The sequence below is a fragment of the Varanus komodoensis genome, unplaced genomic scaffold (assembly GCF_004798865.1).
Source record: "Varanus komodoensis strain SLA01 unplaced genomic scaffold, ASM479886v1 scaffold8, whole genome shotgun sequence".
In the NCBI taxonomy this organism is placed as follows: domain Eukaryota; kingdom Metazoa; phylum Chordata; class Lepidosauria; order Squamata; family Varanidae; genus Varanus; species Varanus komodoensis.
Window position 1 is genome coordinate 7,476,416 of NW_025336481.1, and position 13,297 is coordinate 7,489,712.

Consider the following 13,297-nt stretch of genomic DNA (forward strand, 5'->3'; position numbering starts at 1 on the left):
AAGGGCACAGCATAGTCCTTCTACCATCCACATGCAGGGGTCTGTTTTATTTTGGAGGCACATTCAAGGCTGTAAACCCCACCCCATGGCCACCATGCAAAATGGGACTGCTTTGCTGCTAATTTCCAGTTAGAATTAAATTCCTGTTAGTACAGATTGGTTGAGCAGTCTTTAAGATCAGAGCTTTATTAGAGCCATGAGAACTGATCTAGGAGAACATCTTTTTTTTTGTCTCAAGGGGGTTCTTTTGTACTGGCCAGAATGCGGGTGCTCTTTAATTCATTTAGAAGTCTGCAGATCATTCTAACCACTGTTGTAATCTATGATGAAATACTCCCTTTTCTGTTTTCCTTTTCTGCCCTTGTAGAAGTTAGAAGAGAGATTCAGATTCAACAGACGAGATCTCATTGCATTCGAGTTTACTGTACTTGTGGCTTTGGAACTTGCCCTCTACCTTCCTGACAACCAAGTGTTACCTCACTTCCGGCGCCTCACACAGCAGTCCTAGCCAAAACCACATTCGAACAAAGTGCCAGTACTTAGAAGCTGAATTTTGGTGTTGGCCACTGGCCTTTCCTGTGGCACAATACTGAACAATGTTCCGAATATACCTGATGTGAAGACTGCAGTGGGATTTTATGGAACTACCAAGACAGGGTGGACAGGACTGATTCCCTGTGTGAGAAGTGGCAGAAGTGAGATGTTGAGCTTTGGACATTGAAGCACAAACAATTTGCAACCAGTTGCCAGGAGAGCTGCTGGTCATATTTATCTTTTTTTCCAGTTTTTTTAAACTTTGAAATGATATGCTCTTCCCTTCAGGCACTGCTACTTTGTCATTTCCTTAAGTTTTTTAGCATTCTCCCCCCCCCCCACACACACACACACACCATCACCACACTTCCTCGAATCTAAAAGACCATCACTTCCATTCCAATATGTGATATACTTCAAAGAGTATTACAAAGAATTCTTAGATTTTAAACTATGAAAACTTATGCTATTTTTGTGGGGGGAAGAAGGGTGTGCCTAAGACTGGGCTGGGCTGGTACCAGCCTCTCTTTTTCCCTGTTTTTTTTTTTTTTTAAGGTTACTTTGCCTAGTGTCAAATTCTGAATTTCAAACAGCAATTATCCTTTTGCCTTTACTTAGCTTCTGCTATAAGGAAAACAATTCCATTGTATCTGCACTATCGGTTTCAGAAGGGATGTGTATTCAAGAACAATACTCAGTTCATGAATAAAAGCTTTTCTTTTCTTAACAGAAACATCTTTCTCCAATGTTGCACTTGTTGAACAAGGCAGCTATAGAAAAACAATCCCCATTTTCACTTAGCCTTCAGTAACTTTCTGAAGGACATTTGATTTATAGTGGTGATTTGATTCTGTAGCTCCCTCAGCAGACGTCTTTTTGTCAATGCTTACTGTAGCCTGAAACTGTTTTATTTATAACAATGTTTTCATGTATTGTCTTTCCTGTGTGCGCGTGATACGTAAACATCCCAGCCGGTACAGCTGTTGTTACCTAAATTAAGCCAATGGAACTCAGCATGTCTGACTTCCTTTATGTTTAAGTTGGTTCTTCCAAGCTTTTTGCCACTGTGATGTTCCTCAAAAACCTGACTCTCATTGCACATTGAAACCAGCACTCCTATAGAGGTTAATGTCCAGCACAGTGGTGGTTATACAGTTGGTACTGTTTCTACCACACATATCCAGATATTTTGGCTTAAGCATTCAAATGCTAAAGCATGAACTGTATGACTTCTTGAACCTGTAGCAGAAGAGTCAGTAGCTCGGGTTTCTTTTCTAAGCAATATTGTGATACAAGTCAAAATCTTTGTGTGTGCGCGCATGTGTGTGATATTTGCCAGTGAACAAAATAATGTCTTGGATGTTGTGACTCAGAGATTCATACTCTTAATTTTTTTACCATGACTTTGTCAAGTTCTAAACATCACACAGAATGAGACCATAGACTAAGATGTAGAATTATGAACTGTATTTCCAGAGATAGGAGGGTCACACTTTGAACATCCCACCCCATTGTGTAATAGACCAAACACACTGGGGAAAAGGTTTGGATGATCAGTACATGCATGTGTTTTAACATACAGAATAATTCAAAAGTATGGCCATCATACAAACCTTCAATCTAAAGTATTACAGTCCACAGTTCTTAACTCAGTCTAGAATGCCATAAATTCTAACTTGGGAGTATGTATTAAGTGGCCATGAAATAAATGGCATGAGGGAGGGAGGAGAGTCACAAAGTCATGCTAAAAACACTTGAAAGTCCAATATTCATTGCACTGCCCCAGAGGATATTCAACATTAGGAAGGCCCAACTTTTTGGTATTGATGTGTTTAGCACCTTTGCATGAATGAAAAATTGCCCGAATGATTCTTTTAGATTAGACCAATATGAAGTGAAATTGCAATTAAACTTAGTTAAGAATGCCTCTCTAATGAGGGCTTGAATGTTAATGCATCTAATTATAATTGTTTAAATGAAGTCACCATTATAGCACCTTTTTATATAATGTAATACAGGGATATATAATGTAGTACAGGGATATGTGTGTGTGTGTATATATATATATGCAGCTTAACTATTGCTGTGCAGAATGTGAGATGTACTGTTTCTGAGCAGACTTTCACAGTGCAGGATTAGATCCTAACTTTTCCCAAGGCAAGTTTAGAAATGGTTTTCTGGGATGCTTAATTCTCCACCTGAAGTGAAAGAGGCTGCAAAATGTTTCACCTGCCTACTAATGTTGTATGAAATACCAAGAACACAAATGACTTGTATTATTACAATATGTTCTAGCTTGAAATAATTGCAAATTTAACCTTTTCCAGCTGAAGCAGGTATTACTGTTTTCAAACAAAAATGGTGGACTAGAAGGATGGTCCCATTCCTGCTTAGGTCTATTAGGACTATAAGACTGAGAGAACTGAACTATGACATATGTAAATTTTGTCTATGGAAAATGTATTATTTCAAATTAAAAATATTCACTGATTATTCAAAGGGGCAGATAACACATTTAGGGTATAACTTTCAGTCAAGTATCTTAATTGCTTTCAATGCATAAGGGCAGTAATATCTGTGTACCCTCTTCAGTTAGATGGATTTTCAGTTCTTCATGGTAGGGATAAAAAGGCATTTTTAGGATGAAGAATCTAAACTTCAAGCAAGAATTCTGACTCTTCTCCCCCCTTATCATTGAACAACTGTACCTGCAGATTTGGGGTGGCCCATGTATCGACAAAAGAGGGCTTCTTATGGTCCTTTATGATATGCAGGATATATTTTTATTATTATCAAGGACATTCAGCATCCAGTATAATCCTAACCCAAGATACCAATTGCTTCAGGAAATCTGAAGATAAGGAACCGAGTTTCACTGACATCTTTAACTCTACAAATTGACTTGTATGTTGAATACTTACTCCTGTGACATAACCTGTACAGATATGGCAACTGTTGAATACTATAGTGAAATATAGAGGGTGTGGCATCTCGTTTGCTTTTTCTTAATTTTTGGTTTCTTTTCTCAGTCCACTAGCCTCATTGTATTCCTTGTCTGTTCAGAAGCTGCCACTGTGTGGTAAAATCTATTATTACAACTAAACCTAGATCCAGCATAAAATCCCAGAATGCTTTCTTTAGAGATACAATAATCTTTGAGGTTTAAATTATGTAAGCTTATGTAAATAATGGTGCTTGTCTATTTTCTGCCCAAGAAATCACTCTGATTTGGAGTTTGTATATTTCATGTTAATAGTATATTTGTGTTGTCTTCAATTTAAGTTTGTATACTGTCAACTTATGTTCTTCCAATGAAATGAATGAATTTGTTAATAAGGTGCTGTGTAATTGAATGTTTTGATACCTATTTTATAACCAAGCACATCTGAAGATATTTCAGGTTTGTGTCATAAATACTCATTTCAAAACGCTTTGGCATGTTGTTTTTCTTTTCCCTTCCCTCATCAATCACTATGTCTAGATTTTAGAAAAATTCCTGATAGATATTTTGGTATGACAGGAGGTAGAAGAGGGATGATCAATCTTCTAAGGAGCTAAATTTGGATGGAGCTATTCAATAGATGACATTCATTTTTCACCTTTTCATACATTTAATTTTGCAGCCAAAACACTGAAAAAATTATAGCAGAAATCATGCACATGTACACACACATCCTGCTTTAACATGTGTGCCCAAAGTGTAGTGTTTAACCCTACTGTGAAATCTGTGTTAAGTATGCAGAACTTAGATTCTGAGTATTTTAAACTCACCAGTACATGGTAAATACGTTTAGGACTAGTATTTAACACTGCTGAAACTAGAATAAACACTTATGCTGGCATATCTGGTTTAGAGTACATGAATGTTTGCTCTGAACTGCTGTGCTGATGGAGTGCATTCTTTACCAGAAGCTGCTGTACCCATTAACATGCCTTTACTATGACTTTTTATCTAGTAGGTGCCATATTACATATAACTTGGACAGCATTCCACTGATTCTTCAGACTATTTCACAAGGCAAAAATGTCACTAAAGGCTATGTTTATTAATTGGCAATGTGATATAGACAGTAAATTAATTTGCACACCAAATATAATTCACAATAACTGTTTTGAAACAAGTGCCTTCAAATGTAATTTGGATGACCTAGAAGGAAAAGTCACTGTACCACACGTGTAAAAATTACTAATCTGCTGTACATTCCTGCCCTCATAATTGGAGCTAAGAGCAAGTTGATTCCTCCCATCGGTTGCATGAACAAAGGAAAGATCCAGAAATGGGTGTTCATGACTGCTCCAGAGATAGGCATAAAGAATCAGTTGCCCGCCTTTCCTATGCCACTTGTTCTATGATACATGAAAGCAAAGCAGGCATAATCAAGATGCACAATCAAAACATACAGGATTGCACCCTTGATGGGCTAGAGCAGGAACAGGCAAGCTTTCAAGCCTATTGGCACATTCAGGAATTTGAGAAAGTTCCTGAGCACAACTATAAAACGGATGCCAGGGCTGGGCATTGTAACTCACAAAGGACAAGTTGTTGACCAAATGGTCCATGCCCTGGTGTGCATATACGCAAAACACAAACAGGAAGGTTTTCTTTTAAAAGATGCATTCTGGAGAATAACTGGCTGCTAACTGTTCCAAATAGTGCACCTGATGGTGCACCATCAGTTCTCCCTTTTACATATTGATCATTAAAGGGTTACATTTAACACAGTTAACTCTTTCCAATAGGTTACAGAAGTAAAAAGTCACAATGGCATGATCTTTCCTGCCTGCATACCAAAGCAGAAAGATGTTGGGGAGGAGGATGGGGCTGGTTGGTGTGAATTGCCCTTTTTGTGCAGCTGTCATCTGTCAAAAGTCAACTGGCCCTCTCTGGAATGGTGCCAGGTTAAGTTCAGCTACATTTCAAAGGTGCACACGTGCTGATTTATAAAAAGAGGGTTTTTCTCTGGCTCAGCTATTGTCAGTGATTACCAATGTTAAGTTATACCTATTAATTTGTACATCAAAGTGACCTATCCAGAGGCTTTCATGGGTAAAATGGTGGAAGCTAGATTCACCTGAGGGAACCCTAGCTGCCAGGTAGCACATTTTAAAGATTGCAAATGGTGGGATGTCTTGCCTGGGCACCAAAAAAGGCACCTCGTGACACATTGGTGCCTGTGGTACTGATTTGGGTCATACGCACACCAGGACATGAACCGATCCATTTGGACAACAGGGCCATCCTGCTTACCCCTGGACATGTTGACCTACGACTCCAATCACTAGGCCGTGCTGGCTGTAAATGATAGGAACTGTAATCTATCCAGACAGCCCCAAACTGAGAAACCTTAATCCAGATTTACATTGTGCTGCGTGTCCTGCATGAAGATGCTAGCATAAGAATAATGAGTAGGCTATCCATGGGTTTTTATAGCCTCGTTATAGGTTTTTTTCAAAAAGAAAATTAAGATAAAATTGCTTGCTTGTTTTCTTTAAACCTTCCGCGCTTCGTATTTCCTCAACTCCCTCAGGTTATCCCGCCCTTCCCCCACGCCGATGCGCGCGCAGCTCCTCCACATTCCCGCCTTTTGTACACAAAGAAGCCTGGTCCGGAAATGGGCGTGGCTAACGGCCCTCTTTCCTCCTCCCACGCCCCCTTCGAGCCCGCGCACCACCCCTTGCCTGGCCCCGCCCCCGAACTGTTCCGGGTGACGTCACTCCGCCGGCTTCATGTCGCTCGCGTTACGTATTGCTCACGCTTCGCTCTGCTCTTTGGTTTTCTCCTCTCCTTCCGCCTCGGGCTAGCTTGTCGCTCCCGAGTGACATCCCACTTCCTTTCCGGCCCGAGCTCTCGGCGTGTGTGGAGGTGAGGCGAGGCCTGGTCCTGGTGGCGGGTCCTATTTCTACCACGTTTAATGCCCGGGGAGCTGCTTGGAAGTCGGGAAATGGCATTGGTGGTTAAGTGAGCCTTCCGCGCGGTGCAGCGGCCTCTTTTTACACGGGACAGAGCCGTTTTTTCCCTCGTGCTGGGCCTCCCTTTCTCTCGCGGGGTGGGAAGGAAGGCAGAATTTGAGGGATCCCTTTCGACAGTGTGGTGAGGCATGTGCGCTGGAGCCCCTTCCTTTGCTCTGAGTTTGCGGTTTCTCTGCCTGTCCAGAACACAGATCCTAGTGAGCATTTCAAAAGAAACTGCAGTGCTGCCTAAGGCTGCAACTAGTGCCAATCCTAGTTGGAGGTGTTTCATAGGAGCAGAGTATGAGTGCGACCGGATCACGCCGAGCGTCTTGTCTGGTTCACCATTCTGGTTACTCAGTGGTTGACCTGCAACAGCACCCTCCTGCCAGGCTCCCCTACAACTGGTGCACCTAGGCATGCTGCCTCTGATGTTGGAATTAGCGCAGAGCCAACACGAGTAGTAGCGGTTTGTAGCCTTCTCCGTTGATTTGGGCAATCGCTTTTTAAAGCCCTGTAAATTGGTAGCCTGCACTTTTATCTTAAGGTTGCACATTCCATAGCTTAACTATGAAGAAGTCCTTTATCCTTAATTTCCCACCGGTTTTAGCATTAGCCAAGATGGAGAAAAGTATTTCCCTACCTACTTTCTCCATCCCAATGTATAATTTCCCTATCTACTTTCTCCATCCCATGTATAATTATTTCAAGGATAACCTCCCCTTTTTTCTTTTAATACAAAATTATGATAAGGTAAAATGCATTTGCTACCACTTGCTTCTGAACTGTGTTAGGATACATAGAATTACATGTAACTGATTTTAGCAGGATTCCTTTTTCTGAAACTGGAATGCTTGCCTGAGAATTTAAAATGCTAAAAATTACATTTGGCATCACTTCTAGTTTCAAAAGATCTAAGCTGCTTTGTGTGAAGGATGTGACCAGCCACAGATATATTTGTATCCCACCAGTGAACAGTAGCAACATTCTGAACATTACTTGAACTATATCTTACCATAAATTGTTCTAGCTGTGTTTCCCATGCTGCCCTCTTCCCTGCTAGCAAATATTTCTTGGGTCGGTTCTTAGAGACACAAGGTTGGATACAAGTTTAGCTTGTACATTTTAACATAAAGCTCCCTATTAATTTTTGTCTGAAAGTTGCTCCATGAATCTAATTGCAAGAGCTAGCATTCTGGTCAATTATTTGTATTAATTCCATATACATTATTGGTAAATACTGCTGAGAAAATAGTGGGAAGTGTCCATTAGTAATTACAGCCTCAGGTCTGTCATACAAATTAGCCGTAGGAACAGTGAGAAGTTAAAAGATGGTTTTTATGTTATCTCACTCTTGTGAAGTACTCTTGCCTGTAACTAAGTGTTTAAACAGAAACAGCTTTTGAAAATCATTCTGCTTAAATAAATACCATTTTTTAGTTTTAAGCATGACCATAGCAGTGATGGAAGGTGGTAGAATATTTCTTTGAGGAGGGTAGTTCAACAAGTGCTGTGGGCAGATGTCTGTACTTTTCTGTCACTTCAGCATCTGGCAGATACTGATCCTTTAACATGCTTTTTCAGGGTATTTTGGTTGCACGTCACTTGTGGTGAGTGATCTGGAAACACAGGATGCAGAACGACGCTGGGGAATTTGTGGATCTCTATGTGCCTCGTAAGTGGTAAGTATTACAGAAATCAATTTGGGTGATTTCATGATCATCAGATCTGTGATCAATTCTGTGGCTTTGTTGTCGTTTTTGTTTTTGTTATTCCATTTACAATCTTCTTGTCTCCCCATAAATGACCTGTTTTATGCTGGGTTGGGCTATCTCCCTTTGGCCAATGTCTTTGTGCAACTTCAAGTTATACTCTCCCCTGCTGTCAGTAGAAAGCATTATGTGAGCTTCTGTTGCACATTTGATTTTTTGTAAGTATTAGTGATGATCGTGAAGAAACATTTATAGTAGAACCTCATAGGAATACTGATGCCACAAAATGAACTTGTTTTGTATGTTCAGAAAATAAAAATGAGTTATATTAACCCAATATAAATTGAGTTTATTGGTTAATCTTGCTTCTTTAAAACAACCTGCCGATTTGTATGTGTCGCTGGGAGAAATATCAGAATTTAGGAATCTGTCAAGTACCAGTCCTGCAGAGTATTTTAATAAGGTTACTTCCCAAATTTGCACCTCAGTCAAATATCTACAAAACAGTTTGATTTCTTTAACATAAAGCAGAACTGTCTTGTCCATACTGAGACTTCTGCCATTTGTTACTAACTTGTATAAGCCATTTGAGTGTGCTGTGGAAGAACTTCCATACCAGTTCATGAGCTGTACATATTTGGTGCAACCTGTCAACTGTAGAAAGGTTAAATTGCTAAAAGTGAGATGTCATATATAGAAAAGTGATGCATTCTGGCCAGAGCTATGCCCAAGAATGTGTTTTCATGTTTTTATTGTGACTAGAGTTTTTGTCAACAGTGCATGGTATCAGGGAGTTGCAGAGGCATGCCATAAAACCGTTCTGAGAACTTTGATAGCTGTGACTGGTATGCAGAAGCAGTAAATGAATAGAATTTGCATGGAGCTGGTAGCACATGATACAAGATGTTAGCACTATCTGTGGAAGAGACCAAGAGAGTTTATTTTAATCCTATACTTCAATTTATTTAGCTTCTTTTTTTCCCCTTCCCCTCAGCTCTGCGAGCAACCGGATAATTGGTGCTAAAGACCATGCTTCTATACAAATAAATATCTCTGAGGTAAGTAAAATAAGCATAATTAGAATATATGAATTGAAATGCATAAATATTTCAAGGTGTGTGTTATTTCTAGGTACTGAATTTCAGTTAATGAGGTTTGTAATTTGCTGCTTGCTGAGAAGCAGTCACTCTTAAATGGCAGATTCAGCATTCACAAACAGTAGAACTACAGTTCCCATAATGCCTGATCAGTACTCATGCTGCCTCAGGTTGATGGGACTTATACCACAAGGCATCTGGAGGACTTCAAGTTGCTTATCCCAGTAATCTGGATGCACTCTTCCTTGCTTCAGAAGGGGAGAAACCCCTTCATGGTTACTACAGTGAAACCAAGCTATGGGAAAATGGCTGGAGCCATGCTGCTTGCAGTGTGCTCACATACGGTCCAGTATGGTTTTTTATTTTTGTGTTGTTTGGCCTTTAAGGGCGCAGAAGGACAACTGCAACAGGGATAATTTCACCTTTGCCACAAGCAGCATGCCCCTCCCCTGACTCCAAAAGAAGCATCTTTAATAAAAAAAAAGGCATTGTCAGTTACTCCCAAGAGCTTCATTGCAAGCTGATTTGAGGCTCCATAGCCTCTACAGATGCCCCTTTTCCTCCCATGTTTTGCCACATGTGCCCCCCTCTTGCTTTACAGCAATAATGTAACAGTAGCCTAATGCTGCTACTCTTGGGCTCCTCAGTCTGGAGGATGTGTGGATGAGGAATCATTCCTATGCTAAACTTTCTGATCCAGGGGAAAGTCAAGCACTGGATTTGATTATTATCACAGAATAGCAGTGTTGGAAGGCCATCAGGTCCAACCCTTTGCTCAGTGCAGGACTCCAAGTTAAGCCATCCCTCTCAGATGGTGGTCCAGTTGCATCTTGAATGCCTTTGGTGTGGGAGAGTCCACCACCTCCCCAGGTAATTGGTTTCATTGTTCTACTGCTCTAACAGTGAGGAAGTTCTTCCTACTGTTCATCCGGAACCTGGCTTCCTGTTCTTTTGTGTCCTGCACTCAGCAGTGATCAAAAAGAGATCCTGGCCTTCCTCTTTGTGACAACCTTTCTAGTCCTTGAAGAGTGCTGTCCTATCTCCCCTTAGTCTTCTCAAGGCTAAACATGCCCAGTTCTTTCAATCTCTCCTAGGGCTTTGCTTCCAGTCCCCGGATCATCCTTGTTGCCCTCCTCTGAACTCTTTCCAGCTTGCCTGCAGCAGCAAATGCTGTTGGGACCCAGTTCATCCACAGTCCACAAAGGAAGCACATAGTGGGGAACAAGATGCTTGTGATCAGAGTGAGGGATGGGTAGCTAGGCTCTTGGTAACTAATACAGGGCTGCCTTTACTCTTACTGCATGCTTCTCTGTTTGGTTTTACTACTCAGTGTAGTGCCTGTAGGTGTCATAGCACCCACAGGAGAAACAGATTGGGAACCCTTTCAGGTTAGGATAAGAGGCTGTTCTGTTATTCCTACTTTTGGATGGTCTGTGGGCCAGAGGAAGCAAAAGTAAATTCTTTTCTGTACAGAAAACATGGCTGACATATGCTTCAGATTTCACTGTTCCAGTCAGTTTGCTGGACAAATGCATTTTTCTGTTAGGCATTCTAAATGCATTTAGAATGTAATGCTTACTGTAATTTTGTTGTTTGTTGGCTGAATTTGTAGAACCCAAATCATAAGAATAACTTATATGCGTGTTTCACAGGTTAAGTATGAATGCTGAATAGTTAAATTCTGGTATGTCATTCTAATTCCAATTTCAGGTTGATAAAGTAACAGGCAGAGTCAATGGCCAGTTCAAAACATACGCAATTTGTGGAGCAATTCGTAGGATGGTAAGTATTCACTTTAAGAGGTTTTCTATGGCCATAACTTCCTTGCCTTCCTGCCTCTGAGGCTACTTCTGCAGCCATGTGCAGGGCATCTTTCTTCATGTTGGGATTCCACATGTGCGTAAATTTTGATTTGCCATTTAAAGGGAGGAATTTCTAGTAGCACCAGCTCATTGAAAGCTGAGAGACTATTTCTTGAAGTGATTCTGTTTTGGGCAAGGAATGTAACTTGCCATCTTCTGTGAACCCAAAGTTTATGCACGGAGAATGTAAAGTGGCATTTAAGCATATCCATATAAGGATTTTCCATCTCTCTCTCTTAGGCTGCAACCCTAAACACATTTAAGTGGGAGAAACTCATAAGAAATACGAGTTTGTAATTAGGTTGTTGATTTTTCATGCTAATTCATCATGCCTTGTATGAAGTACAAATAAGTAGAGTGGTTTTCTGTAGAGATCAGATTTGAAAGGAAGTCTCACATGAAAAAGAATCGACTTAGTGTCTGCAGAGGGAAGTCTTCTTTCGCCTACCTTTCAAAATTCTTTGAGAATATCAGTAAACATGTAGACAGGAGTGGCAAACCCAGTAAGTCATTGTATACTCAGACTTCCGAAAATATTTGACAGTGCTCCACACCAAAGACTCCTTAGCAAATTTAACAGTTGTGGAATAAGAGCTGAGCTTCTCTTATGGATCAGTAAGTGGTTAAAGAACAGAAGCAGAGAGGAAGAACAAATGGCAAATTCTTCCAGTGGAAGAATGTTAACCCTGCAGTCTCATGGGGATCGCGGTTGGGATCAGTGCTTTTCAGATTATTCATAAATGACCTGGAAATACAAGTGTGTTGCCAAATTATTTAGGATGGCTAAAATGAGGGGGTTGTAAGGAGCTCATAAAGAATCTCTCTGTACTAGGAGATGGGGCATCAAAATGTGGAATGCAGTTCATGTAAACAAGTGTAAAATAATGCACATTGAGGGCCAAAATCCCATAGTATAAGCTGGGGGGGGGGGGTCTGAGTGACAAACCAAGAAAGATCTGGGATGATGGAGGACAGCTCAGTGAAAACCTTGGCCCAGTGTGCAGCTGCTGCAAAAAAGGCAGACTCCATGTTAGATATAATTAGGAACAAAACTGAAAATAAGAACAGCCAGGATCATGCTGCCCTTGCATGAACTGGTGCTGCACCCGCACTTAGAATACTGCATACAGTTCTCATCCCAGCACCTAAAATGACATTGTGGGGTTGGGAAAAGGGCAACTAAATTATGGCAGGACTGCAGCAACTTCCTTATGAGGAAAAGATACAGCAGCTGGATTTGTTTAGTTCAAGAAAGGAAAGAAGTGTGTAGCTCAAGCGTATGATAGATGCGTGCAGAATTGTCCATGGGATGGAGAGAGTCAGTAGGTATTTTTCCCCCTCGTACTACTAGAACCCAATGCAGTCATCCCGTCAAGCTTACTAGCAAGATACTCCGAACAGGGGGCGGAAGTCCTTCATACAGGACATAGACAACAGAATTCACTTCCACATGATGGCCTCCAATTTGGAGGGCTTGAAAGGGGGATTGGACGAATTCATACAGGAGACTGTCAGTGATTATTAGTCCGGATGGCTCTGTGCTACTCTCCAGTGCCAGGGGTGGTATGCCTATGTATACTAGCTGCAGGGGACGTCTTGTGCACTCATGGGCAGTTTTTTGGCAGCTGTGCAAACAGAAGGTTCAACTAAATGGACCCTGGGCCAGGCCAGTATGGTTCTTGAATGGTATTTTATAATAAACTTGTGTTGCATTAATCTAAAGAGAAGATGAACAAAGTTGGATTGCCGAGATCATGAAATGTGTTGTTGTTGTTGTTGTTATTATCATTATTATTACATTTCTATGCCGCCCCTTGCCTCGGGGCGGCTTACAACACAATAAAATACATTGAAATACAATAGAACATAATAAATTACCATTAAATACAAAAATACAAAAACTACACTGAGTTACAAACATAATAATATAAAATTAAAATTATCAGTATAAAATAAGTACATAAATAATATAGGAGGAGAAAAGAGAAGGAAGAAGAAGTTGCCCTGGCCATATCATATGTTTTAACAATTAAAATGATGTTTAAATAAAAAGGTCTTTACCTGGCGCCGAAAAACCAGTAACGACGGTGCCAGGAGGACCTCTTTGGGGAGTGAATTCCATAGGTTGGGTGCCACCACAGAG

At 40.7% G+C, this 13,297-nt stretch overlaps 2 protein-coding genes across 2 annotated transcripts in view; both read left to right on the forward strand.

Moving 5' to 3' along the window:
- Positions 1 to 3,965, forward strand: part of CABLES2 (Cdk5 and Abl enzyme substrate 2) — a 53,287-nt gene extending 49,322 nt beyond the window's left edge. The window contains exon 9 of the mRNA XM_044455158.1: positions 368 to 3,965. Within this exon, the coding sequence (XP_044311093.1) occupies positions 368 to 508 (141 nt within the window). The 3' untranslated portion in view covers positions 509 to 3,965. The remainder of the gene's footprint in view (positions 1 to 367) is intronic.
- Positions 3,966 to 6,250: 2,285 nt separating this feature from the next.
- The window catches only part of RPS21 (ribosomal protein S21), a 9,587-nt gene continuing 2,540 nt past the window's right edge, over positions 6,251 to 13,297 (forward strand). The window contains exons 1-4 of the mRNA XM_044455677.1: positions 6,251 to 6,397; positions 8,068 to 8,165; positions 9,190 to 9,253; positions 11,003 to 11,074. Coding sequence (XP_044311612.1) covers positions 8,116 to 8,165; positions 9,190 to 9,253; positions 11,003 to 11,074 — 186 coding nt within the window. The 5' untranslated portion in view covers positions 6,251 to 6,397; positions 8,068 to 8,115. The remainder of the gene's footprint in view (positions 6,398 to 8,067; positions 8,166 to 9,189; positions 9,254 to 11,002; positions 11,075 to 13,297) is intronic.